At 44.6% G+C, this 27,646-nt stretch overlaps 1 protein-coding gene across 1 annotated transcript in view; it reads left to right on the plus strand.

The window, feature by feature from the left end:
- The window catches only part of RXRG (retinoid X receptor gamma), a 51,387-nt gene that overhangs the window by 18,218 nt on the left and 5,523 nt on the right, over positions 1-27,646 (plus strand). The window contains exons 2-9 of the mRNA XM_065924838.1: positions 16-263; positions 13,428-13,572; positions 15,987-16,166; positions 22,357-22,517; positions 22,634-22,763; positions 24,093-24,225; positions 25,554-25,645; positions 27,190-27,295. Coding sequence (XP_065780910.1) covers positions 16-263; positions 13,428-13,572; positions 15,987-16,166; positions 22,357-22,517; positions 22,634-22,763; positions 24,093-24,225; positions 25,554-25,645; positions 27,190-27,295 — 1,195 coding nt within the window. The remainder of the gene's footprint in view (positions 1-15; positions 264-13,427; positions 13,573-15,986; positions 16,167-22,356; positions 22,518-22,633; positions 22,764-24,092; positions 24,226-25,553; positions 25,646-27,189; positions 27,296-27,646) is intronic.

Here is a 27,646-nt window from a genome sequence, read left to right on the forward strand (position 1 = left end):
TTTTTCTCCTTGCAGGTTCTCCCGGCCATACTGGCTCCACGTCCATGAGTCCATCGGCAGCTTTGTCCACAGGGAAGCCCGTGGACAGCCGCCCCAGCTACACCGACACCCCAGTGAGTGCCCCGCGAACTCTGGGTGCAGTGGGGGCCCCCCTCAACGCCCTGGGCTCTCCATATCGTGTCATCACTTCTGCCATGGGCCCACCCTCGGGGGCACTGGCAGCCCCCCCAGGGATCAATCTGGTGGCCCCGCCTAGCTCTCAGGTAGGTGTGCGTCCATCATCTTCAACGTCCTTCCAGACGTCTTTAACAGGTTCATCCTGCTGCTGAGCCAGCGATCAGTAGGTGCTTAACGCGTGCTGGGGAAGGAACTCGGCTGTCTGTGTAGGCTTCCCTCCTGCACGGCCTTCACGGAGTGTGTCCTCAGGCGGCCGCAGAGAACTGACAATGCCTCATGGCCCAGGCGTTTTGATGGTTCAGTCCTGGCTGTAATTTCAACATCTCTTAGGCCTGTTTGTCTTCCAAGGGGTGGACCCCCTTGATCCTTCTCAACTCAATACTAGGTATTTTTCAAGTCAGTGAAGTGCCTGGTCCTTTTCCACATCCTGTAGGTGATACTGAAATGATCAGGATGTGGTCTTGGCTCTCCAGGAGTTTACCATTGAGAAGCAGGTGTTGCACATGGATAAATCTAAAACAAGGCAGACTGTGTTACATACATGTTATCTCTGAGATAGAGGCAAAGCTTGTGGAAACTCAGGGGGAAAAAACCTTCACTTTAGTTCCTAGTGCCTTTTGCTGCAACAGAGGCAAGGATGTATATGCGTGGTAGACATTGCTTTAGCTGCTCTAAGAAAACTATAGGTTGGCCATATGCGGTTTATTTCCTTCTAGCAATGTCACACTGAGATCATTCACCTTCATTTCTTGTAGTGGTCAGCTATTGCTTCAATGATTCTGTATAACAGACAATCCCCAAATTGCCATGGCTTACAAAAACACACAATTATTTTCTTACAAGTTTATGTGTTGTCTAGGAAAGTTCTAGATCACCTGGTAGCTCAGGTAAAGAGTCTGCCTGCAATGCGGGAGATCTGGGTTCACTCTCTCGGTCGGGAAGACATCCTGGAGAAGGCAATGGCAATCTATTCCAGTACTCTTGCCTGGAAAATCCTATGGATGGAAGAGTCTGGCAGGCTACATACAGTACATGGGGTCACAAAGAGTTGGGCATGACTGAACCACTTCATTTTCCTTTTGGGCTTCCCTTGTGGATCAACTGGTAAAGAATCTGCCTGCAAAGCAGGAGACCTGGATTTGAACCCTGGGTTGGGAAGATCCCCTGGAGAAGGGAATGGCTACCCTCTCCAGTATTCTGGTCTGTAGAACTCCATGGCTTGTATAGTCCGTAGGAATGAAAACCACAATCACAGAAAACTAATCAAACTGATCATATGGACCACAATCTTGCCTAATTCAATGAAACCATGAGCCATGCCGTATAGGACCACCCAAGACAGACGGGTCATGGTGGAGAGTTCTGACCAAACGTGGTCCACTGGAGAAGGGAATGACAAACCACTTCAGTATTCTTGCCTTGAGAACCCCATAAACAGTATGAAAAGGCAAAAAGATAGGACACAGAAAGATGAACTCCCCAGGTTGATAGGTGCCCAATATGCTACTGAAGAACAGTGGAGAAATAACTCCAGAAAGAATGAAGAGATGGAGCCAAAGCAAAAACAACACCCAGTTGTGGATGTGACTGGTGATGGAAGTAAAGTCCAATGCTGTAAAGAGCAATATTGCATAGGAACCTAGAATGTTAGGTACATGAATCAAGGCAAATTGGAAGGGGTCAAACAGGAGATGGCAAGAGTGAACATTGACATTTTAGGAAACAGTGAACTAAAATGGACTGGAATGGGTGACTTTAACTCAGATGACCATTATATCTACTACTGTGGGCAAGAATCCCTTAGAAGAAATGGAGTAGCCCTCATAGTTAACCAAAGAGTCCAAAATGCAGTACTTGGGTGCAGTCTCAAAAATGACAAAATGATCTCTGTTCATTTCCAAGGCAAACCAGTCACTATCACAGTAATCTAATGCCCCAATCAGTAATGTTGAAGAAGCTGAAGTTGAATGGTTCTGTGAAGACCTACAAGACCTTTTAGAACTAATACCCCCAAAAGATGTCCTTTTCATTATAGGGGACTGGAATGCAAAAGTAGGAAGTCAAGAGATACCTGGAAATAACAAGCAAATTTGGCCTTGGAGTACAGAATGAAGCAGGGCAAAGACTAACAGAGTTTTGCCGAGAGAATGCACTGGTCATAGTAAACACCCTCTTCCAACAAAACAAGAGAAGACTCTACACATGGATATCAATAGATGGTCAATGCTGAAATCAGGTTGATTATTTGCTTTGCAGGCGAAGATGGAGAAGCTCTATACAGTCAGCAAAAACAAGACTGGGAGCTGACTGTGGCTCAGATCATGAACTCCTTATTACCAAATTCAGACTTAAATTGAAGAAAGTAGGGAAAAATCACTAGACCATTTAGGCATGACCTAAATCAAATCCCTTATGATTATACAGTGGAAGTGACAAATAGATTCAAAGGATTAGATCTGATAGACAGAGAGCCTGATGAACCATGGACGGAGGCTCATGACACTGTACAAGAGGCAGTGATCAAGACCATCCCCAAGAAAAAGAAATGCAAAAAGCAAAATGGCTGTCTGAGGAGGCCTTACAAATAGCTAAGAAAAGAAGAGAAGCGAAAAGCAAAGGAGAAAAGGAAAGATATTCCCATTTGAATGCAGAGTTCCAAAGAATAGCAAGGAGAGATAAGAAAGCCTTCCTCAGTGATCAGTGCAAAGAAATAGAGGAAAACAACAGAATGGGAAAGACTAGAGATCTTCTCAAGAAAATTAGAGATAGCAAGGGAACATTTCATGCAAAAATGGGTTCAATAAAGGACAGAAATGGTACGGACCTAACAGAAGCAGAAGATATTAAGAAGAGGTGGCAAGAATACACAGAAAAACTGTACAAAAAAGATCTTCATGACCCAGATAATCACGATGGTGTGATCACTCACCTAGAGCCAGATATCCTGGAATGTGAAGTCAAGTGGGCCTTAGAAAGCATCACTACGAACAAAGCTAGCAGAGGTGATGGAATTCCAGTTGAGCTATTTCAAATCCTAAAAGATGATGCTGTGAAAGTGCTGCACTCAATATGCCAGCAAATTTGGAAAACTCAGCAATGGCCACAGGACTGGAAAAGGTCAGTTTTCATTCTAATTCCAAAGAAAGGCAATGCCAAAGAATGTTCAAACTACAGCACAATTGCGCTCATCTCACATGCTAGCAAAGTAATGTTCAAAATTCTCCAAGCCAGGTTTCAGCAATATGTGAACCGTGAACTTCCAGATGTTCAAGCTGGATTTAGAAAAGGCAGAGGAACCAGAGATCAAATTGCCAACATCTGCTGGATCATCGAAAAAGCAAGAGAGCTCCAGAAAAACATCTATTTCTGTTTTATTGACTATGCCAAAGCCTTTGATTGTGTGGATCACAATAAACTGTGGGAAATTCTGAAAGAGATGGGTATACCAGACCACCTTACCTGCCTCCTGAGAAATCTGTATACAGGTCAGGAAGCAACAGTTAGAACTGGACATGGAACAACAGACTGGTTCCAAATAGGAAAAGGCTGTATATTGTCAAGGCTGTATATTGTCACCCTGCTTATTTAGCTTATATGAAGAATACATCATTTGAAATGCCAGGCTGGATGATGCACAAACTGGAATCAAGATTGCTGGGAGAAAAAAAAAAAAGATTGCTGGAAGAAATATCAATAACCTCAGATATGCTGATGATACCACCCTTATGGCAGAAAGCAAAGAGGAACTAAAGAACCTCTTGAAGAAAGTGAAAGAGGAGAGTGAAAAAGCTGGCTTAAAACTCAACACTCAGAAAACTAAGATCATGGCATCTGGTTCCATCACTTCATGGCAAATAGATGGTGAAACAGTGGGAACAGTGACAGACTTTATTTTTTGGGCTCCAAAATCACTGCAGATGGTGACTGCAGCCATGAAATTAAAAGGCACTTGCTCTTTGGAAGAAATGCTCTGACCAAACTAGACAGCATATTAAAAAACAGAAGCATTACTTTGCCAACAAAGGTCCATCTAGTCAAAGCTACGGTTATTCCAATAGTCATGTATAGGTATGAGAGTTGGACCATAAAGAAAACTGAGCACCAAACAGTTGATGCTTTTGAGCTGTGGTGTTGAAGAAGACTCTTGAGAGTCCCTTGGACTACAAAGAGATCAAATCAGTCAATCTTAAAGGAAATCAGTCCTGAATATTCATTGGAAGGACTGATGCTGAAGCTGAAGCTCCAGTGCTTTGGTTACCTGATGCGAAGAACTGACTCACTTGAAAAGATCCTGATTATGGGAAAGATTGAAGGAAGGAGGAGAAGGGGACGACAGAGGATGAGATGGTTGGATGGCATCACATATTCGATGGACATGGGTTTGAGTAAACTCTGGGAGTTGGTGATGGACAGGGAAACCTGTCATACTGCAGTCCACGGGGTCACAAAGAGCTGGACCACTGAGTGAGTGAACTGAACTGAGGAAGGTTCTGTTTCAGTTGGTGGGGGAGCTGGTCTAGGCTGCAGCCTGGGTGCAGGTCAGCTCTTCATGTCCCGACTACAGGAGCAGCAGCTTCTTGGGTCATGCTTTTCTCAAGGTATCGCTCAGGAGTGGGAAAGTCTAAACCAAATCAGGAAAATACAGTGAAGTCTCTGCTCACATCATGTCCCTTGATATTCCATTGGTCTAAGGAAACTGTATGACTGACTCCAACATTGGTGGGACAGGGGAATAATTTGTGCCTTTTAGTGTAAGAAACTACAAAGACACAATGCAAAGGATATGAAGAATTAGCAGGAGTGAAGCATTAGGAATAGTGACCCTGTCTACCACACTCTCTCACTGTGTTGGTATCTCACAACTGAGGTCAGTTTTCCAACCACCAGCACATCTAGCAGTAGAGTTAGTAGGTCTTATAGTCTCTTTTGAATTTATAGCTTGAAGAAGAGACAAGGCCCCTATTGGTTTAGCATTTTTTACTTCTACAAAGAGAATTTCAGAGACTCTCCCTAGAGAGAGAGTGTGCTCAGAGTCTAAAAGCAAAGCCATGTGGAGTCATAGAATTTCATAGCCAGTAAGGACTTCAGAAAGTTTTTCATCTGTGGATTAAAGAATCTGGAGAAGACCTTATCAGTTCTCTAGTGCAGGGATTACAGGAGTCAGGGGCCATACAGGTAACACAGGAGGGTGAATGAGTCTGGTGGGGGCTGTAGAGAGCTGCTCTCCCCACTTGAAGCCATTCAAATTCAGAGGCTTGAAGTATTTCATGGCCAAGCAGAGTACTTCTGTGGGTCCCATTTGGCCAGTCCTTTTAACTCTAATTTGTAATCTAATGGCCCTCACCTTTAGGGTCTTTCTCAGCATACACAGTTCTCCCTCATCCCATATTTTGGCCCTTGTGTGAGTTGTAAAAGCCCCACAGAGGATTCTAACTGCCCCGCCCCTGCCCAGCTGAGAACCACTAATTCCGTCCAGGCCCCTCATCCCACACAGGCCCAGTGGGCTCAGGTGATGTGTCCGACTTCACACAGCTAGTCACAGCGGAGCCAGGGTTAGACCCCAAGTCTCCACAGCCCACTCAGACTCCATGATGCTGCATTCACTCACAGCCATGGTGTCTTCTGTCTTAACAGTGACCCCAGGATCTTCCTGTTGTCTGCCAAGGATGAAAAGATGAATATCACGCAGATAAATTGCAACATTGTGTAGGTGTAGGGACAGAACCGAAGGGAGCATAGCAAAGAGACCTGAGAACTTCCAGTCTTGTGTTCCATGGGAGTGTCAGCCTCTCAGAGAAGTGGAGGCCGGACAGCAGTGGGAGGGGACGTGGATTTATGCCACTCTCTCCCTCTGTCGTCAGCAGAGCTGGTGACACTCTACCCTTTAGAATGCGGGACCTTGAAGAGATTTGTTTATTCATTTTCATTCATGTGAATGGATTCCAGGAGGGCAGGTCGAAGTCAATAGATTAGAGACAGAAAGAGAGATTGAAGTTCTGGAAGTAAAATTTTGCAAAGGACACTCACATTTATTCAAATAACTATTTAGCAGGACCTACTCTGTGTCACTATCTGACACTGTCCTAGGTTCCAGGGATAAGCACTGAATAAGTCTTTACTTTAATGGCAATTATACTGCAGCAGGCAAGACAGACAAAAACCAAATGAATGAACCAGATAGTTTCAAATGACCATGACTATACTCACGAAGATATAAAACAGGGTGAGGTGATGACCAGTGACAGGGTGTGTGGGTGGGGAGGGGGCAAGCCACCGGCCCTCCAAGCCTGCTTTTAGACACACTCCAGTCTCACTGAGCCAAATCTGGCCAACAGATTCAGCTCCACAGCCGTGTGAGTGGCAGGGCCGCTCTTCCTGGACCATGTGTCTGTACAGAGGGATTGGGGTTGAAAGGTCAGCTGGAAGCTCTGGTTCTGGCCAACTGGGTTGTGTGCAGAGGCCGAAGCCAACTTTGGCTCTGAGAGCTGTGTTCAGTTTGCCAAGCACTGGTGAAGCTCAGCAGCCCCAGACGCAGAGCTGCGTTTGGGGTTTGGTTTCTGGAGCCACGGGGCAGTGACACTTTGCCCAATTAACTAGGTGACTCGGGACATTCAGTGCCTGCAGTGTTAGCCACTGTGGGCTGGGCTCTGAACGCTCCAGATAGACGGTTCCTATGCATCCCTGCTTTCTCACCCAGGACTGAGGCTGAGTGGAGTTCATGTGGGAACATGTGTCTTCTGTGACCTGAGTCTCGGGTGAGTGTGATTTAGGGGTGAGGGGAGGAAGGAGGTGCTCGGGGTGAGAGCAGGCGCGGAGTCCTATTCTGTGCTCTGCCTTTCTGGTGTTTGAGCTTCTCTTTTTGCTCTTGTTGGATTTTCAGTCTTGAGAAGTAAGAAAACTGAACTGATTACTCCGGAGGCAAGGACCGTGTAACCTTTGCAAATCATCACTTTGAACTTACATTTATCTCAGTTCCTTTTTCTCTATTGTGGGGTAACACACTTTGCCCTGATTACCCTACAGAGACTTTTTGGGTATATCAAACAAGATGTGGACTTAAGAAATTACTTCTTAGGTGCTTATGATGCTCTATGGACATAAGGTGGTATTATTTTTACTATTAGTACTATTATACCCAGGTGGTATATCAGGCACCAAGGTAATAAATATTTTATACCTACGTGATCATTAGTCCAAGTGTGTGTTCTTTGTTGTCGAAAGGTTCCAGAGAAGTTCATTTCGACAAGCATTCATTACACCAAGGACTGGAAATTTTAAAAATATACAAGACTCAGTCCCTGGCCTGGGGAGGATCTAAGTGGAGTGAGTTGTTTCCCAAAACAACATGTATATAATTGAGGAGATATTTATGCAGCGTTCTGACAGATGATCTAGATTACATTTTACAGTGTGTGTGTGTGTGATGCTGTATTTTTGTAAGTTTGATGTCTGTTGGCTGGACTCCGAAGCAGGACCTGCAAGTCTTTGGAAGGCCCCCACCTCATTAGCCTGTCCCAACCCTGCTGCCTGACCTGGGTTCTGTCACTGATAATTCCCGCCTAGGTAGTGATTGATAACTGACTTGTTGCCCTTTCAGATGTTTGCATTTTTACAGAGATTACTTTGATAATAAAAGTTGCAAATGTAAGACTTCCCCAGTGGTCTAGTGGTTAAGACTCTGCACTCCCACTGCAGGGAATACACGTTTGATCCCTGATTGGGGAAATAAGATCTCACAGCTGTGTGGCATGACCGAAAATTTAAAAATAATAAAAATATAGTAAAAATTTTAAAATGTTAGAGCTAGAACAGATCTTGAATACCATCTTGTTTAATGATTTTTAAAAAGCCATAAAGTCTTCAAGTGAAAGCATGTTTGGAAGCCATTGCACGTTAAGTAAAAACAGGTCTGGTGAACTCGAGGTAGGAGATATGAAAACTTCTTGCTCAACCTCCCCACCCCCTGCCACACATGTTCTCAGCTTGGAAACCACTGCTTTAGTCTGTGCATAAGTTAGTGCAGTCTCTGAGTGATGTCATCCTGTCAAGACCTCACAGCAAGGGAGTGGCTAGTCCAGGCTCTGTACTTTTCACAGTGAAGACCCTCATTCGACTAAAGATATGGCCCTCTGAGGACCCCGCTCACTGGAAGAGGAGTGCCTGCCTGAATCCTGCCTGGCTGGCTGCGTATCTGCCTTGAATGGAATAATTTGGGCTGAAAGCAGCTCAGAAATGTGGGACCCGATGTTTGGTGATGGCTCCAGGGCATCTAGGATGCATTCGGTCCTTGGCTGAGAGTCTGCAAATGGAAGACAGGTCAGCCAAGTGTGTGTCTCTCCTTTTTCTCAGGATTAGCCAGCCACCTGGTAAATCCCAGCTCTGGAGTGCTCACTTCAGCAGAGCGGCTTCTAATGGAACAAGACAGCTGGGGAGCTGTGGGACTGGGACCAGGCAGCTAATGGGTTTGAGCTCTGGTGGCTGCCTTCAATATCATCTACCATTGCTCTTAGCCCACACAAACCCCAAGCCAGCAAAGAGACGAACAGAGGAGAGGGTATCAATCCACCTGTCCCCACCACTGCCTCCCACCACCATCCAACCCAGGAAGAGGAAGGGTTTTGGAGAGGGGCTGCCAGGAGACAGTGACCAGATGCAAGTCTACTCCTCCAGGGGCTCATTGCCTAGGGGGTGGGGGCTGGAAGCAGCCAAAGCAGGGGTGGTCTGGGGGCTCCTGCCCCACAAGACAGACAAGGTGGGGAAAGAAGAATGATAAGCTGGGATCCAGAAGCTCAGGGTTCCAGCTCCAATATGTTAGATCTGGGAAGATGCCTAACCTGGTACATGCTGCTGCTGCTGCTAAGTGGCTTCAGTCGTGTCCAACTCTGTTCGACCCCATAGACGGCAGCCCACCAAGCTCCCCCATTCTCCAGGCAAGAGTACTGGAGTGGGGTGCCATTGCCTTCTCCGAACCTGGTACATGGGCAACTGCAATAGCCTCAGGTGTCTCTCTTCTCTTCCTTGTGCTGCTGCCCCATACTTAAAGGGCTTTTTTCCTTTGCTGGAAACCTTGTGGCTCCTCATGGCCTCTCAGATTAAATTCACTTGCTTTCCCTGGGCGATCAAGCCTCAGGCTTGGTTACAGTCCACCTCTTGGTCTTGTCTCCCATACATCCACCGGACACGAATAGTTGGGTTTCTCTCCAGGCCTTTGTTGTCAAAACCTTTCACCCACTGGCTCATTCAAATACCATTCTTTTTTTAAAGTTGTCAGGTCCCAGATCAAATGCTCCTTCCTTCAAGACACCTTCCCTAATCTTGCCTGTGGTCTTTCTCTCCTAAATTATCCCAGCCGGCTTGTCTCACTGATGGCCGGTTTCCTGAGGCAATGCCCGAGACTTCTCTTTTGCATCCCAGGAGGACCTGTGAGTGAATGAATAAGTGAACCTCTTTATGGCTCAGTTTCCTCAGCTGGAAAATAGGAAAACCTCATAGGGTTGTTGTGAGGGTTAAAATAGTTGGCTCTGAGCAAACTTTCCTTGGATGGTAGCACTGAGTAGCAAGAACAATAATTACTGTTCTGTGATCACTGCAGACTGGAGAAGGTGGAGCTGGTCCTACTGGAGATGGGAGTGGGAAGGGAAGGTGGGTGAGGGTCTCCTGAGCCCCAGGTGATATTGTCTTCCTTCTTATTCCCTTGATCTTTCTTATCCATTTCAGGATTTGCAGACAAAGGTCAGTTAGAGAGCTCTCTAAAATATTTCCATTTCATGGGATGGATCTAACTTTCCTTGAGATGCTGCGAATTCCTAGCACATAGCAGAATGTTGGTTCATAATAAACATTCAAAATCTGAGTTAACCGGATTTTATTGGGATGATAATAGCTTCAATTTATGGAACATCTACTGTGTACCAGGCAATGTGACAGACATTTTACATTATCATCTCATCTAATCCTCCCAGTGACTCTGTAAGTTAGGTATTACTATGTTCATTTTACAGACAAGGAGACAGAAGGTCAAGGAAGATTAATAAGGAGGAATGTTGACCTGGAACCCAGGACTTCTTTGAAGTCATGCAGCTAATAAGGGCAGATGGGGAGTCAATCCCAGGGCTGTGTGATTTCAAAGCAAGTTTTCTCCTCTACATCAGTGTTTCGGAACCCTGGACTGCCATTAGCATTATCTGATCAACTTAAAGAAATGCCAGCATCAATGACCCTCACACCATTTCTTGGCGTGGGACTTTGGAATTAATTTTTTTCCAAAGCTCCCAGGAGTGTATTCGGTGATGAGAACCACTGTATTAAACCAAAAGAAAAAAAATCCTGAACATAAATTCTAGATATCTTGTCTTAGCCTTGTACAAAAAGGAGGGAGGAGGAGGAAGAGGAGGGAGAAGTCCCTCATCACATATGTGTTTTCATCTCTCACACAAATTAATTTTTAAAAATTCCTGGTGACTTTGGTTTCAAAGCAAGGCCCTGAATGCTATCTTTTCTTTTTCGCATCCCTTACAGCATTTAATCCAGAACCTCTGCCCACCTCCTGCTCAATAAATATTTGTTTAGTGAATTGAAAAGATAGTAAATCTTGAAGGAACCTAACTCAGGCTCTGTTATATTTTATGTTTTATTGATCATTTCTTCTGTTTCAAAGGCCTTAAGTAGAGAAGAAAATCCTACCTTTGGTTCAGTTTGGGAGCTGCAGTCACTTCGGTTGGGCAATGTGATTCAGAATTCATATAGACCATGCAAAAGTCAGTGGACCCTCCCTAAAATCCCCAGGTGTTCACCAGGTGCTGCTGCTGGACACTTGAACACATGCACACTCAGCATCACCTTTGTTTGAATTTACTCGGAAATGTTCTTAGTTTTTTGTGTGTTCTGACTCCTCACTGAGATTGTGGCCATTTTTGAGGAATGAGAGACAGATCTAGATGTTATATCTCCCTTGACAGTGTCTAGAATGTTGACCTGTACCCATGGGTACAGAAATGCTGCCGACTGGATGATGGACTCATGTTTATTTAACTTTTCTTTGATGAATAGGAAACAGGTAGCAGTGGCTTCTCGGTCACCTCCATTAGCGCACCAAGAGACATGGAGTTGGTGGTGGTGAGGAGCTAATGTTAACTGGTGCTAAGGGGTGAGGAAAGGCATCTCACAATGTTCCTTTTTTGAGCCATTCAGTTCTACCAATTCCCTACTGATCTCAGAGAGACAGCAGTGAGCGATCCTACAAAGAGATCTTAGCTCCCTGCCTAGGAACTGAACCCAGCTAACAGGATGAGATGGCTGGATGGCATCACCAACCCAATGGACATGGGTTTGAGTAGACTCCGGGAGTTGGTGATGAACAGGGAGGCCTGGAGTGCTGCGATTCATGGGGTCGCAAAGAGTCGGACACGACTGAGCGACTGAACTGAACTGAACTGAACCTGGATGAAAACCAGGAATCCTAGCCAGCCAGGGATGAGAGGTTAGAAGCAAAGTGGCCCTGGCTCTTTCCCCTGTTGGAAAGCAAGAATGTTTCATGGAGGGAAAAGCTGTAAAAATAAGTACAAAGTTTATTAGAGACAGAGCATAGTATGTATGGGAGAGCACACAGAGAAACAGTTTATTTAAGACAAAAGTACCAAAGAAACACACACACAGAAAGAAGGGTATGAGCATCCTCTCTAGTGGGGAGGAGCACAATAAGTCTGAAGCTAGGCAGAAATACACACCCCAAGAGGAGTGTGGGCATCCTGAACGAGAAGGAGAGCAGTAAAGAGGTGATTTAAATCACTTATGTAGGGCTGTCCTTCTGGTCTTTGTGTGTATGCTCAGATGCTCGGTCATGTCTGACTCTTTGCAACCTTATAGACTGTAGCCAGCCAGGCTCCTCTGTTCAAGGATTCTTCTAGCAAGAATACTGGTGTGAGGTGCCATTTCCTCCTCCAGGGGATCTTCCTGACCCAGGAATTGAACCGGCATCTCTCCTGTCTCCTGCATTGGCAGGATGATTCTTTACCACTAGCGCCACCTGGGAAGCTTGTCTTTGTTTACCCTGGCCAATTATCTTGCTACTTTCTTCATACCTGACTGTTCCTAGGACCCTTCCCAAGATGTGTTCGCAACGTTTTGCTAAGATGGATCCCACTGCAGAGGGCTGTGGGTGCATGTTCACACAACATTTTGCTAAGATGGATCCCACTGCAGAGGGCTGTGGGTGCATGTTCACACTTTTTATGGCATGGGACCCGTGGATTCCCCTCCTTTTTTGGCCCCAAGGAGGCTTCCTGCACGTGTGCAGACAGGGAAGTCTTCCTTGATCTCAAGAGTGAGCACCTTACCTCTCTACTTTAGCGGAGTTCAGCTTTTGCCATAGCTTTTTGCCCTTGGAGCCTGAGTGAGAACAATGCTTGATTTCTACCCCACTTGACAAAGGCCAGCTGTCCAGCCTAGAGGCCCGTCTTTCTCCTACCACACTACCACGTCCTGGGTTGATGTCAGGTACTGGGAAGTGCTGGTCTTTGGTGCAAAAGATTTTATATTTTCATGGAGGTTATTTTTTTCCTTATAGACAAGTTCAAAAGTATGATCAGGGGCTTTTAAGCTCATTTTTAGTGCTACTGCAATGATGTGGGCATTTGGCTTATTGTCTTGAGTAGGTTCACTGAGATGACCACTACACATTATCTCCTCTTCCATTTTACTGCAAACATCTTAAGTGTGCATTTTATTTACCTTTGTGCTACAGAGCCTGGCTTGATGCCTGACATAATGAGCACTTGTGAAGGTCTGCTGATTCACTAAACAAATGGATTTGCATAATTTGCTTGGTTCTTTCAGAGTCTAAGTCTTGCCTGAGGGCCATATCTCCTCTTGGAGCACTGCTGAATAGGCAAGAGGTAGTTAATAAAAAATTTAGAAATACACAGACTTGTTCTAAGTGTGCTGTTCAGTGTGGATTTCTAGCTCAAATAATACATGAGTAAAATGAGTTAAAGTTGAGAGCTCTGATGTAGATGTGTTGTGATTTTCAGTTTAGGTTTTGGCATTTAGAAATGACTTGGTTCCTCTATGTTACTCTTTTTCTCCCTTAAATTCACATCCTTCATAGGCAATTTTAGATACTCTGTACTTGGAAACTACTTCTTGAAATAGAACCTGCTTTTTTCCCCCACTGGAAGGCCTTGTTAGTTTCTGCCTTGGGGTTTGGGTTTACTCTGACTCTGTGTTTTATTGTATCTTTTTTTTTTTTGAAGCTAAATGTGGTCAACAGTGTCAGCATTTCAGAGGACATCAAGCCCTTACCAGGGCTTCCTGGCATTGGAAACATGAATTACCCATCCACCAGCCCAGGATCTCTGGTTAAACACATCTGTGCCATCTGTGGGGACAGATCCTCAGGTATGTACAGAGGCAGACACCCCTCCCAAGTGCCCCATGCAAGGGGGGTCCCAGGGAAGACACCTGTTCTACTTCCCACTTGGCTTCTTTGTACCCAATGAGAAAACAAGAGTCCTTGAGGATGATCCAAGTTGGGGCCCAGGCTGTAGATTTCTGTCACCACAGGCTTGATGAGTTTAAAGCATGACTTCACTTGAGGTGGTTAGATTTATAAGAAACATTTCAGGAAGCTTCTCTGGAGTTACCATGTTGCGTGTGTATCTGGGATAAAGAAATGGTTGTGATGAGCAAGTATTTCAATCTAGAGTCTCTTTAATTTTTAAAAAATTATTTTTATAATTCTAAAAATAATATCCTAATGTACAAAATATGGGAGAACTAGAAAGTTATCAGTGAAAACTAAAAAAGTTATCTATAATATTCCCAACAAAGACAAATCCTTTGGTATTTTAGCAAATTTCCTTCTACAACCTTCTAGGCTTTTAACATGTTTCCCTGGGTGGAAACTATTGTTTTTCCTGATTTTATTCTCTTTATCTTCTTCCACTTTTGCCCAAATTATTTCTTTCCTGACTTCTTTCCCTACCTCTCCAAAATTTCTGCCCCTCTACTCCCCATCTCAACAATTTTGATGATAATCGAATCTCTGATTTGATGAAAGAGAAGCTGAGGAAGATTTCTATGTCTGTGTATGATGGCTGACAATATTTTCTCTGCTTTTTATTGCCACTGAAGTCACTGCAAAATGTCACTCCATTGAAAGTTCCCAGTGCCTGGAACTTAGCTACATGGCTAGTGTTTGCTTGTTCTCAAAAAGTTGTTCCCAAATTGTGCAGATTTGGCCATTGCCATAGCAACAGAATTCCAGCCACACCCTGATAGAGAGTTTTTTCTGCTATGGTTTAATTGAAGTTGGGCGGTTCATTCATATATGGGAGAATCATGGAAATGATAAATTCTTAATGACAAATACTTCAGAGCTGAGAGCATTATTTGTTGTTCTATGAGTTCAGTAAATTGGTGTATTCAGCTGATTAGACACAGACTAACTTCATCAAGCAGGCTATCTCTAGCCACCATTGCACCTTAAAGTGTCTTCCTCTGAAATATAAGCTCCTGGGATCCAGATATTAACATTGATTAGTTCTCAGGGACAACTTCATCAAGCAGGCTATCTCTAGCCACCATTGCACCTTAAAGTGTCTTCCTCTGAAATATAAGCTCCTGGGATCCAGATATTAACATTGATTAGTTCTCAGGGACTTCAGATTTACCAGATTAGAAAGTCATATCAGGTCTATAGCTAAACTGCATCACGTGTCACTCTCAAGAATCAGACTTAAATTTGTTTTGCATAATTTGTCTCATTATATTGTTCAAGTCTCAAAATTTCACAACTGAACGAAGCTGCCTGGTGTGTCGTATTGGGAAGATGTCTACCTAGAAAAACTACTTTTTAAAAATATTTATTTCTTTGGGTGTGCTGGGTCTTAATTGGGCATGTGGGGTCTTTTTAGTTGTGGTATGCAGGATCTTTTTTTAGTTGCAGCATATGGGATCTAGCTCCCTGACCAGGTATTGAACCCAAACCCCTTGCATTTGGGGTACAGAGTCTTAAGCCACTGGGTCACCCAGGAAGTCCATGGTGACTGATTCTTGATGCCTGTGTGGTCATGTGTGAGGTGGCCCTCCTGACACAAATTAGCCATCTTTGGCTGGGTCATGGAAAACTGGAGGTGTGGGACAGGTAATAAGGACAATGGAACAGGTAACAGATTTTCCTGGACCAAGTAAAATCACCTTCCACCAGATCTTCTTGTCACATCTCAAGATTACATGTCATGTTGTGCCGTAAAGATCGTATAACAGTTTATCCCTCTGATAGGCAATAATATTTGAAAAATTTATAAGTTAGTTTCTTGCATGTAGTTTATTATAAAGCATAATAGTTCTAAGTGAGATTCTTGAGTCCTTGGACTTCAGTTATGGAGAAATATGAGTGAAACAGGTTATTTTCCTGCTAGACAATGCACAACAATCATAAATATTTTTATTTTTTATGTACACTAATGTCTTGAATGAAGGCAGAACATTTTGCTTAACTAAACATAAGAATTGCCCTATTAAATAAGTGGAAGCAAAGTCTTATATAAGGACGTTTTTAATAACATTCTCTGGAATTAGTGACTCCAGAGAATTGCTTCTAGGGGGTAGACACAAGAAAGGGCGTATTTACTCTCCCTTGGTTTGGTTCCTGTCGTCAAGCTTGTGTTCTGTGCTAGTTATCCTTCGCCTTTGCTCCCATTGCCGAAGTGAGGTGCTAGTTTTTCTGGGGAGAGCCCAGAGGTTCTTTTGAATGAAAGACCCAGATAAACACAAGAGCAACTTGTGGAATGTCCTTCTCTTGGGGCCAGGAAAGCACTATGGTGTGTACAGTTGTGAAGGCTGCAAAGGCTTCTTCAAGAGAACCATAAGGAAAGACCTCATCTACACGTGCCGGGATAACAAGGACTGCCTCATCGACAAGCGTCAGCGCAACCGCTGCCAGTACTGCCGCTATCAGAAGTGCCTGGTCATGGGCATGAAGAGAGAAGGTAAGGCCTCCTGCTACCCTGCTCTCTGCTCAGGGCAGAGAGCAGTTTGCATAGACATAATGGAAGCAAGTGCAGGACGTAGGAAAGAGTCCTGCTAGGCTGGACTATGTGAACAAGTTTGAAGAGGAGGAGGGAATGACTTTGGGTACCATGATTTATCAAGTGCTGCAACTGAATGCCTCCTGCCCTGGTAAGCGTGTATCCCTAAGCAAAGCGAGCAGGAGCGTCTTCCTTCACCATTCTCACCTGTCCTGGACCTCAGATGATGGTCCAAGAGGGACCGGCTCTCTTCCTCTTCCAATATCCAGGCAGTATTAGAGCTGAGGTCTCAGGGCGCTGGCCTACCATGGAGCATCAGACTGACCTTCTGGGCAGAGATGACTATCCCCTCTAATCCTCACCCTGGGGAAGCTTGCTGGTTTGATTAATCTCTCTGGGCTTTTCTAACCTTGGTCTGCTATAAATCCTCTGAGATTGGTGTATTCCAAAATCTTTAGGGATTATTGGCATTACCAATAATCAGACAGCCTTCTCATTCAGAGGGATCATCATCGTGTACTTTTAAAATGTTACATCTTTCAAATTTACAGGGTAGGTTAGCTGGGTTGTTGTAGGGAAAAAATATGAACATGCTCGCTATTTACAAGATCAAAAAGCCTTTCTGTTAAGTAACACAGATAAATCAAATCAAGAAGTTAATTAACTAATGAACTCAAGAGGTGCAGGCTGTAAATGGTAAATCTTAATAGATTTAAGAGTCAAGAGGTCTTGCCTCTCTCTCTCTCTCAACAAGGCGTTTTTGTATCTCCCAGGTGACTATTCTTAAAGAACTTCTTTTCTATGAGGAGGGGGGAGGCTGGCTAAAAGGAATAGTGAAAAAAGGGTTTGGACCCCTTGTAGGAGAGAATCCTACCAACAAGGAAAAAATGGCACTCTTAGAATGTTTGGGATGGAGGTGGCCCTTAAGAATAACTTAATAACCCTAACCATTCTGAAAGTGAAAGTGTTAGTCACTGACTTCTATCCAACTCTTTGTGACCCCATGGACTGTAGCCCACCAGACTCTTCTGTCCATGAAAATCTCCAGGTAAGAATACTGGTGTGGGTAGCCATTCCCTTCTCCAGGGGATCTTCCCAACCCAGAATTGGACCTGGGTCTCCTGCATTGCAGGCAGATTCTTTACCTAACCATTCTATAGCTGAGGATATAGACTTGGATTGGTGGAGTGAGTTTCCCAAGGTCCCAAGGATAGGTGATAAACAGAGACTGGAACTTCTTACTTCCAGGTCAGAGCTCATCACACATCTCTTCTCCTACCAGGGCAAGAAGGAACTGTGGAGCTAAGGATGGACTCTCACTCTGATATCTATCAAGAATCTCAGATTGATAGACCCAAACCTGCCCCTCAGCCTGTTCATCATATGGTTCTCCCCATTTTAGGAAATAGCCATTTTTCAGCTACTCAGATCAAAAGTCATTGAACAACTCTTTTTTTGCATGCACCACATTCAGTGGATGAGGAAATCTTGTCTCTTTCTCAAAATATGTTAAGAATCTTTCCGTGTCTCACCATTTTTACTGTTATTGCCAAGCCACTGTTTGTTTGGGGTTTTTTTGTAATAATGCAAATAGCCTCTTAAGAAGTTTGCCTGCTTCCATCTTTATCTTCCTTCAGTCTCTCCCTATCAAAGCAACCAGAGTGAGTCTTTGAACAAGTGGGTCAGGTGAAGCCTTTCTTTCACCAAAACCCTCTAGTGCCTTCACTTCTTACTCAAAAAAAGGCAGAATCCTGGTTATGACTTCAAGTATGTACGTGGTCCGGCTACCCCCGTCTTTCTACTCCAGCCTCAGGGCTTTACACTTACTGTTCTGTCTGCTCTCCCGGTGTCTGCATGGCTCACTTCTTCACATCTTTACAACTTCTTAAAGTTTTGCCTGACTACACTGACTCAAATCACATCAACCACCCCTAATACTTCCCAGTTTATTTCCTACAGCATTTATTACTATATAACACATATTTAAATGTTGTCTACTGCCTGTCTCCAAAAAGCCAGGGGCATTTTTCCTGCCTCCCTACCCCCCACCGCTTTATCACCAGGGACTAGCACATAGTAGATATTTAGGAAGCATTTGTTGAGAGAATCGATGAGTGGTTTAAACTAAATATTGGAGTCAGATGTTTTAGTAATTCAGGTGCTTCTAAATGATTCATTTGCTCAGTCATTCATTCATCATATATTAACCAGGTGTCTACTTTATGTTTGTGTCATACTTGCTGTAGAGGGGTCAACGATTTTCTAGACTGGAACATGTGATGCGAAAAATCAGATGGTAGAGACTGTCTTCTCTTCCCCAGGATAGAATTGATACTCACTTTTTGTAGCTCCCACCACTGTGATAGTCGAAACACTAAATTAATGACCCCGAAGTGTGTCTCCCGTAAGCATAGAGTGTGATTGCTACTGACTGAGAATCATCTATATTCGACTTTATTGCTTCACAGTCTAATTCTGTCTCTCAAAACTCAACCTGGATGTTTCCAGCTCAATTAGGGTCAGAGTGGTTCATGGAGAAAATTATGGGAAATGTGGTTCTTTATTTTAAAATGTAAGTCAAACAGGGACATGTGGATTATAACAGCCTGGGCTGTCCTGTTTTAAATATATATTTTTTTTAATTGGAGGATAATTACTTTACAATATCGTGATGGTTTTTGCCACCCATCAGCATGAATTGGCCATTGGTACACATGTGTCCCCCCCATCCTGAACCCTCCTCCCCCTCCCTCCCCACCCTATCCCTCTGTGTTCTCCCAGAGCACTGACTTTGGATGCCCTGTTTCATGCATCAAACTTGCACTGACCATCTGTTTTTCACATGGTAATGTATATGTTTCAATGCTATTCTCTCAAATCATTCCACGCTCTTCTCCCCCGAGTCCAAAAGTCTGTTCTTTACGTCTGTGTCTCCTTTGCTGCCCTGCATATAGGGTCATTGGTACCATCTTTCTCAATTCCATATATGTGCATTAATATATGGTATTTGTCTTTTTCTTTCTGACTTACTTCACTCTGTATAATAGGCTCTAGGTTTTTTTAAACCTAGTATTCTGATTCATTATTAGAAAATTGGGTCCAGTTTTGGTTCCTGAATTAAAAAAGAATCATGTGGTGAAACAAGAGTGATGAAAAGCTGAATCATTAAAAATCAGGAGTGGAAAAGGGCTCTTTGGGAAATTACTAAAGGAATTCATACTATTTACCCTGACAAAGAGAAGGCAAAGAAATGAATCAATTCCTCATCTCACTATATGAAATGTCACTTTTTAAAAGTGACTGGACAGCCTTCCCTTTGCCACTATCATTTCTGGTCTTTATTTGCAAAATTTAGGGCTCAGTTCATACACCTTCTTGTGGACAAGAATAATGAAATTCTGGAACAGATAACTGAGTGATACTATGGAATTTATATTACTAGAGAGTTGGACAGATAGAAAGAGATAAAACTGGAGTGGGCTCAGAAGTCACCTGTCTGGGATCAGGGTACATACTGGGGTGAAGCTGAAATGGACATTTGCTGTTGTCTGATATAACACATTTATTTTCTGAATGAAGAAGCGGATGTTCTGAGAGGCCAGAGTCTGGCCTGAGCTTACATAGCAAGCTAATGGCAGAGCTGCTCTAGGACTGGGACCCTCTGGCATCCAGGCCACCAAACAATCCTCAGGGTTCTGGGGTAGTCTGTTTCCACAATTTTGAGTCATAAAATGTGGTTTGGGTAGTAAGAGAATGGATTATTTTCAGGCAATTTAGGCAGCATTTGATATCCTTGTGGATTTATTAATCCAACCAGCCTACAGTCTTGGAGGTAGTAAAGAGGGGCTAGAGGGAGGCTCAGGAGACAGCCAGCCTGGGTCTATCTACGATGCTAACTTCATTATTTTCTAGCTCTGAGACCTCAGGCAGGTTACCTAACTTCTCTGTGGTTGATAGCTCTTCAGAGGGTTAAGGACCTGTAATCTATGGAAAATGTTGAGCACAATTCTGACATAGAGAAAGAGCTTGGTAAATTTTGGCTATTTTAGTACATCCCAATAGATATATGTTGGACTAAAGAATAATCCTGTTTTAGATTCCACTGTCCCCTAAATGTAGCCTGAGATATGGAGTCGCAGTAGCTCAAAATGTCTGTCCATAGCGAATTTCCTCCAACCAGGGATACTGGACTCCTATTGACGACAGTAAGATTCATGGCACAAAAAAAGAGGAGTGAATAGAAAAGGATCACTCAATTAATGACAGAATTGGAATTAGGATATAATTCCCTGAAGCTAAGGTTATTTTCTTTGAAATTGAAAGTTATTTTCCTTGAATGTTACAAATCTATAGAAGAAATCAATTGAGGACCGCAAAAGCAACTTATATTGCTTTCCCCATCTTTTCAAATTAAGACAAATAGAAGCCCATTAACCTGTATTAAAAAATTAATACAAGAAGCATTCAACTTTTACCAGCAAATCCAACTGAATATAAAGACGCATATGAGAGTTTCTGTATGTCGTCAGTGAATGAAGGCTAACAGAATGGACAGAAAGAAAGGAGGAGGGGGAAAGAGAAACAAGGAGAGAGAGGAAGAGGTCCAAAGAGGGGATGGAGAGAGGACCAGAGCAGAGTCCAAGAGTGTAGAGAGACCAAGGGGAGGGAAATTGCTACTTTTTTAACTTTTAAATTATTACTTCATTTAATCTTCAGAAAACAATCTAGGGTAAGTACTACAAGCCCCACCTTACATACAGGGAGGCTGAGGCTTTGTAGGCTGAGTAACATGTCTGATGCTGCTAGCTAGGAAATGGTCAGGCCCATTTTGAAAAAGATTTGACTCCGAGTACATGATTTTTGCTCTTCTGCTATTTTCTCATCTTTGTCCTCTTTCTCTCCTGGTTCTCCTTTTTCTTAGTCCCTTGCTTTAATCTCTCTTTCTTTTCTTTCTTTACTCCTTCCTTCCTTCTCAACCCCTGAGTATTATTCTCATCTTGAGGCTTCTTGGTCCATCTCTGTTCGAGACTGTGGTGTATCAGCTGTGTCTGTGAGGCAGACCCTTTTCTGACCTACTTTGACAGATCGATAATACCCCTTGCGTGAGAAACTAAATGTCCAGCATCCGGTCCCAGTTCATTCTGCAGTCTCTGTAGCTCCTTCTGCCCTCAGAAAGTAGGAGGTGCCTGGGAAAGTGGATGATGGGGAGGGAAAGACAGGGGGTGAGACGTAGAAGTCTCTGGTGGAGTAGTTTTCACTGAGGTCCTACTTAGCCACTGTTTAGAGTATAATTTCTTGATTCTTGGGATTTAAAAAGATGTGTGCTAATATTGAATTCTGTTTATTGCTACTAGGAATAAGATGAAAACTAGAGCTTTTGAGGAAATGGAAACTAACCCCATAGAGCCTGTCCTCCCAATGAAGAAGACAGAATTGGGGAAGGGGTCTGGCTGACATTCTCATGTACAAACCCAGAAGGTTCTAGATGAAAACCCTAAGTTTTGGGAATCTGAGAAAATTCCAGCCTCCACCTCTGCCTGTGTACCCTTCCTCACCCCCTAAATCATCTACTGATTCTGAAATGTCATCTAGGTGACATTCCTCCACCTTTCTGCTTACTAAATGCCTGCATGGTTCCCTAAAGATCTTCCCTGACAAGTCAGATCAGGTGATGTTGTGTTCAGGCTGGTGCACTAGGGGCAGACCTAATGGGACGTGAATGCCAAGGATGATGCATAGGATCTGACAGAGGGAGTTTTTAGAGTAATGTGCTTGTTACTTAACTATTGCGTGCTCATAGTTTATTAGAGGTAGCCGGTGGAGGAAGGACATGGCATACAGCATGCAAGGAGATAGTGGTTCATTTAAAGAAAGGGCAAAATTGGAGATAATTAAAGCTTAAAATGCATACTTCTTAGAGAGGTCACCATAATGAACTGGAAAGAATATGGACTAAAAAACCCACAGTTCTGCACAGGCATAAGCAAACGCTCTGCTTTCTTGGTTTCATCTGTTAAAAGACAGTGTCCTGATTCACTACCATGATGGTGTCCATTTTGCAGATGAGGAGATGGAGGCTTGGGGAGGTAACTAAATTTCCCACTGTTGTCCTGGGCACGTGGTAACGTCTGCACATCCTTGTCCTCACCAGCCGTGCAGGAAGAAAGGCAGAGAAGCCGGGAGCGGGCTGAGAGTGAGGCAGAGTGTGCCAGCAGTGGCCACGAAGACATGCCCGTGGAGAGGATTCTGGAGGCTGAGCTTGCTGTTGAACCAAAGACAGAATCCTATGGTGACATGAACACGGAAAATTCGGTAGGTGCTCTTAGATCTCCATCCAGCTGCCATATCTTAGATGGGGCTAGACATGGGCAAGGGATTTGTTTGAGTCTTAGAGTCTGTCCCTTCAGATTACTTTGTTCCTTTTTTAGACTAACGACCCTGTCACCAATATATGCCATGCTGCTGATAAGCAGCTTTTTACTCTCGTTGAATGGGCCAAGCGTATACCCCACTTCTCTGACCTCACCTTGGAGGACCAAGTCATTCTGCTCCGGGCAGGTAAGTGATACCAAGGATCCTTTCTTCTCGGGGCAAGCACTTGGGTTGCCGTTTTGCCCTTGGGATTCTAAAACAAGTGACCTGATGGCGTTGAACCCCTCCAAGCTGGTACATCTTGTTGAGACAGGATAACCCTATGTGAGATTGTTCTTTTTTATATTATTTACAGTCTCTTAAATTTGGATGGCCCTCTCCCAAACTTTTCATTCCCAAACAAAACAGTTTGTTAGTGGAGGAATAAGACTTTTTCTTTTTTTGATATTTAAATTTTTTTTTTTACACAATGAAATTTGTATTAGTTTCTACATGCATTTTATTATCAGAGAAAAATAACTTTTAAACACACATATAGCACTTCAAAAAGAGGCAAGTTATTAAGAAGCAGAGACTTTTCCGTCCATTGGGTTTCTTAAACTGCTTCCTAGAATCCTTATAGTGACCAGAAAAGGACTATTTTTCCATGCAAATGTTACACAGCCTTTATAATTTGCATTCAATTTTCAAAGAGAGTTAAATAGTTTTTTACTGAAGACAATCTGAAGCTCTGCCTCATTATTATTATGAAATTGGAAAATAGAGATATTCCCATTTCACAGATGAAGTAAGCAAAAGATTTTTGCTCAGGCTGGTACTAGATGGATTCCAGAGTCCCTTCCTATTTTAATATTCTACATGCTATAATTTCTCTCACCTCCCATTTCTGGGACACTGGCAGTTGACATATGCCAAAGCTTCTCTTTGTCACAGAGCCAGCAGAGAAATGTCATGAAGATTGGCTGAGCCTTGGAAGCCAGCGCCCTCATTTCATTCCTATCAAATAATGAGCGATCCCTGACTGGCGATGGAAAGCGTCATGCCACGCTGGGTGATACTGCTGCTGCTGCTGCTAAGTCACGTCAGTCGTGTCCAACTCTGTGTGACCCCATAGACGGCAGCCCATGCTAGACAATGCCAAAGAAATAAAACCAAGTTGTCAGGTCCTAGGGGCAGAGACTGCAAGGTATGCTTGCTTTATCCACCACGGCAGCTAACATAGTGACTATTACCCGTTAAGTGTTCAATCCACATCTGTTGATGGACTGGGGAATAAAGAGTTCTTGCTCTCAAGCTACCATTCTACGCAGCACAGGGGAGCCTGGGGGATGGGCACAGCCCCAGGTCCGGAGACCCCCGTTTTCTCGTTTGCTTCTTCACTCATTAGCAGTATTGTCTGGAACTGGATTCTGATTCTACTTTTATTCCAAAGGATAATAATGCCCGCCTTGGATGGCCGTCCATGAAGCACGGGTGTGGCAGGCCTCCCTCACGGCCACCTTCTCATCCTTGCAGGGTGGAACGAGCTGCTGATCGCCTCCTTCTCCCACCGCTCCGTCTCCGTGCAGGACGGCATTCTCCTGGCCACGGGGCTGCACGTCCACCGAAGCAGCGCCCACAGCGCTGGGGTTGGCTCCATCTTCGACAGGTGCATCTCTTCTGCTTGCAGCACGTGCGTGTGCACATGTGTGCACGTGTGCATTTAGAGTGGATAGCTCAATCAGCTGTACATTTATGGCTGGAGGCAGAGACCATTAAGCACATGAAAACATAAACCTGGGGAATGAGAAAGTGATTTAAAAAAATGTGGATTCGAGGAGACAGAGCCAGTCAGAGGCCAACAAAGTTTTTGGCAGATGAAAACCTATGGGTTTCCAAGGAAGAGACAGTGTTACTGACATTACCTAGTAAGATTGGACTTCCTTCGTAGCTCAGTTGGTAAAGAATCTGCCTGCAATGCAGGAGACCTGGGTTCTATTCCTGGGTCAGGAAGAGCCCTTGGAGAAGGAAATGACAACCCACTTCAGTATCATGCCTGGAAAATCCCATGGACACAGGAGCCTGGCGGGCTACAGTCTCTGGGGTTGGACATGACTGAACGATAAGTAGGGTGGGGAGTTTGAACTGTTTGTCCTGGAGGGCTGAGACAGGAATGAAGGCTTAGAATCTGACTTTAGGAGTCCAGGAAAGGTGAGCTAGGGTTTTTGCTGGACTCTGCATCAGGTTCTCTGGGGCAAGCCCGCTGAGGGAGCAATGGCCTCAGTCTGGGATTCTCTGCCCTCAGGGAAATTAAGCCAGGTGATTTAAGGCAACAAGAAATGAGTAGAGATGCATGACTTGGGGAGACAGGATGGAGATGCGCTAGGAAAGGGAAGGGTGAGCTAGAAGATGGTCTCTCTACCCAGTGCTGGGGACCTGTGGTCCCTTTCCAGCCCCAACATAAACGGTCTTCCAGGGCCGTGTGCATGTCCATCTAAGACGCCACTCCTCCTTCCCTGCCTTTTCCCACATGTTCCGCGCGTGGTTTTCAGCGGCCTTAGTCCTCCTGATGGTGCCTGCAGGCTTCTTCTGTGTCAGGGAACGCTGTCCTCCGCTGTGTTCTTCCCGAAAAGCGGTGCCCTCGGCCTGCTTCGCCTGTTGCATTTCTACCAGTTTCCAAAACCTCTTGGCTGCTTTTCCAGCCCCCTGTCTGAGCTCACCACCTCCTCCTGGGTGTCCCCTAGGACTTTGGTTATGTCGATCACTGGCTTTGCGTTGTTGCTATGAGCTGTTTCTGTCTGTTTCTTCAGTTAAACTGCGAGCTCCTTGAGATCAGGGACTGTGTCTGATTCATCTCTGTGCCCCCAGTACCTGGCGCAGTGACTGGAAAACGTGGAGTGGGGGGGTATATAATAAATATTGATTGCATTCATTTTATCAGCCTTTGGTCTGGTGCTCATGCTTTTCTCATTCCCTGTCATTGTTTCCTGTGAACAGAGTTCTGACTGAGCTGGTCTCCAAAATGAAGGACATGCAGATGGATAAGTCAGAGCTGGGGTGCCTGCGAGCCATCGTGTTGTTTAACCCAGGTGAGGGCGTCTTGCTTAGCCCCCCGCCATGGTCAGCCCCCAGTGCTCTGATGTTCTTTGGCCCTCTAGCTCAGCTGAGACAGAGAGGGGAGAAGGCAGGGCCAGGAGACCTGTCCGTGGGGAGGACGGAGTCACCTCTGCATGGCCTCTGCTCCTTGAGCCATCTTGAAAAGTGTCTCAAATGGGCGTGGAGTGCGCACGTTGGGGGTCAGTGGGGAAGGTGGGAGATGACAGAGGCCTAGGGTAGTAAAGGAGGTGGTAAAAAGTGGTCAGGTTCTCCAGGGGCTGACAGAAACTAGTGAATAAATAAGTGCTTCCATCTTCCTTCCCTAGGTGGACAATCCTGAGGTACATTCTACATACCTCCTTAGAGGGTCCCTGTGAGGTTGAATCCCGGTTGCCCATGGCCATGATCAGTCCAGTTATGTACTCTTGTGTTGGCTTTTCTTCCTTCCCTGCTTTTTCTTTTTTCGGTTCCTCCCTTCTCTTCCCTGGGTCACTGCCTCAGATAAACTACTTTCATGCAAAAAAAAAAAAAAAAAATAGGAGTCAGGTTCTGCATATATTTTTTGGCAGAACTTATGGGATTTTGCTGATGGATTGTACATAGGATATGAAAGAGAGGCATTAAGTATTTTTGTTTTCCTGAACAATTGGAAAACAATTTTCATTGACTGAAACGGAGGTTCTAAGGGTGGGTGGCTAGGAAGCAGGTCTTTGGATGTGAAACTCTGAGATGGATGTAGATGCCCAAGAGTGGCTGTCCAGGAAGCAATTATTCATGTGATTCTGGAGTTCAGGAGAGGGGCAGCACCAGAGATGTACATTTGGGAGCTGTCAGCCTATACCTAGCGTGGAGAGCTCTGAGGCTGAAGCGAGCTCATCCGGAGTGTAAGCAGACGCAGAGCACGGGGCTGAGGACTGGGTCCTGGGCATGGCCACATTTCGAAGTTGTGGAGAAGAGGAAGAAACAGCAAAGGTGCCTGCGAGGGAGCAGTGGGTCAGACCAGAGAATGAAGGACCTGCGAGGGAAGAACCAGAGAATGATGTCCTGGGGGCTCAAGGAGGAAAAGCATTGCAAGGAGGATTAAGAGCTCAGCTTTCACAAGAGGCTGCCATGGGTCAGGAAAGATGAGTATTCAGAATTACCTAGTAACCGGCGCATGCACTTCATCTCTGAGTTAGGTGGTCAGTTAGTTGAAGCAGGACATAGGTATGTCTGGTTTTTGTTCCCTGTCTTTTCATTCAGCCCACACTTAGCACAGAGTAAACACTCAATGAATGTGTAAAGGTAGTATACGTACAATGGCCCAGATAAAAGGAAACTCTCCTCCTTGCAGTCAGCAGTGGGTACCTTTGCTTCAGGAGTTTATTGGGTAGATTGGCAGGCGCAAAGCAGCAGCTCTGCGTATTTCACAATGTCCCGCACCCCGTGTGTCTCTAGCAACCCTACAGGAGGTGACCTATATGGATGGGGACGGCCTCTGAAACAGGGTGCCCCACAGAGGTGTGTAACCAGAGGTTTAATCGGCTGTCTTTTTCAGATGCCAAGGGTCTCTCCAACCCGTCTGAGGTAGAGACTCTGCGAGAGAAGGTCTATGCTACCCTCGAGGCCTACACCAAGCAGAAGTATCCAGAACAACCAGGCAGGTGAGGCAGTCCTGAAAGAGTGTTAACAACAGTGGCCATTAATGAATGGTGATGTTCAGCAGGCTCTGTCTAGATGTTTTCACAAGCAGCTCAACCTTCATGAAACTGGAGGTCTTGTCTCTCTTGTATATCCACCACTCACCACTCTAGCATCACTCTAGCACTCTAGAGCCTATCACCTCTCTTGGCAAATAATACTCATCTTTAAATGTTGAGTGAACATGCAAATGAGTGAATAATTGTGGAAGTCCTTATCTCTACTTTCTAAAGAGGTCTCAAGGCTCAGAAAGGGTAAGTAACTTGCCCAGGGTCACAGAGCTGACCCTGACTACATGGTGTAGTGAGATGTGA

This window comes from Muntiacus reevesi, chromosome 1 (assembly GCF_963930625.1).
Source record: "Muntiacus reevesi chromosome 1, mMunRee1.1, whole genome shotgun sequence".
Classification (NCBI taxonomy): domain Eukaryota; kingdom Metazoa; phylum Chordata; class Mammalia; order Artiodactyla; family Cervidae; genus Muntiacus; species Muntiacus reevesi.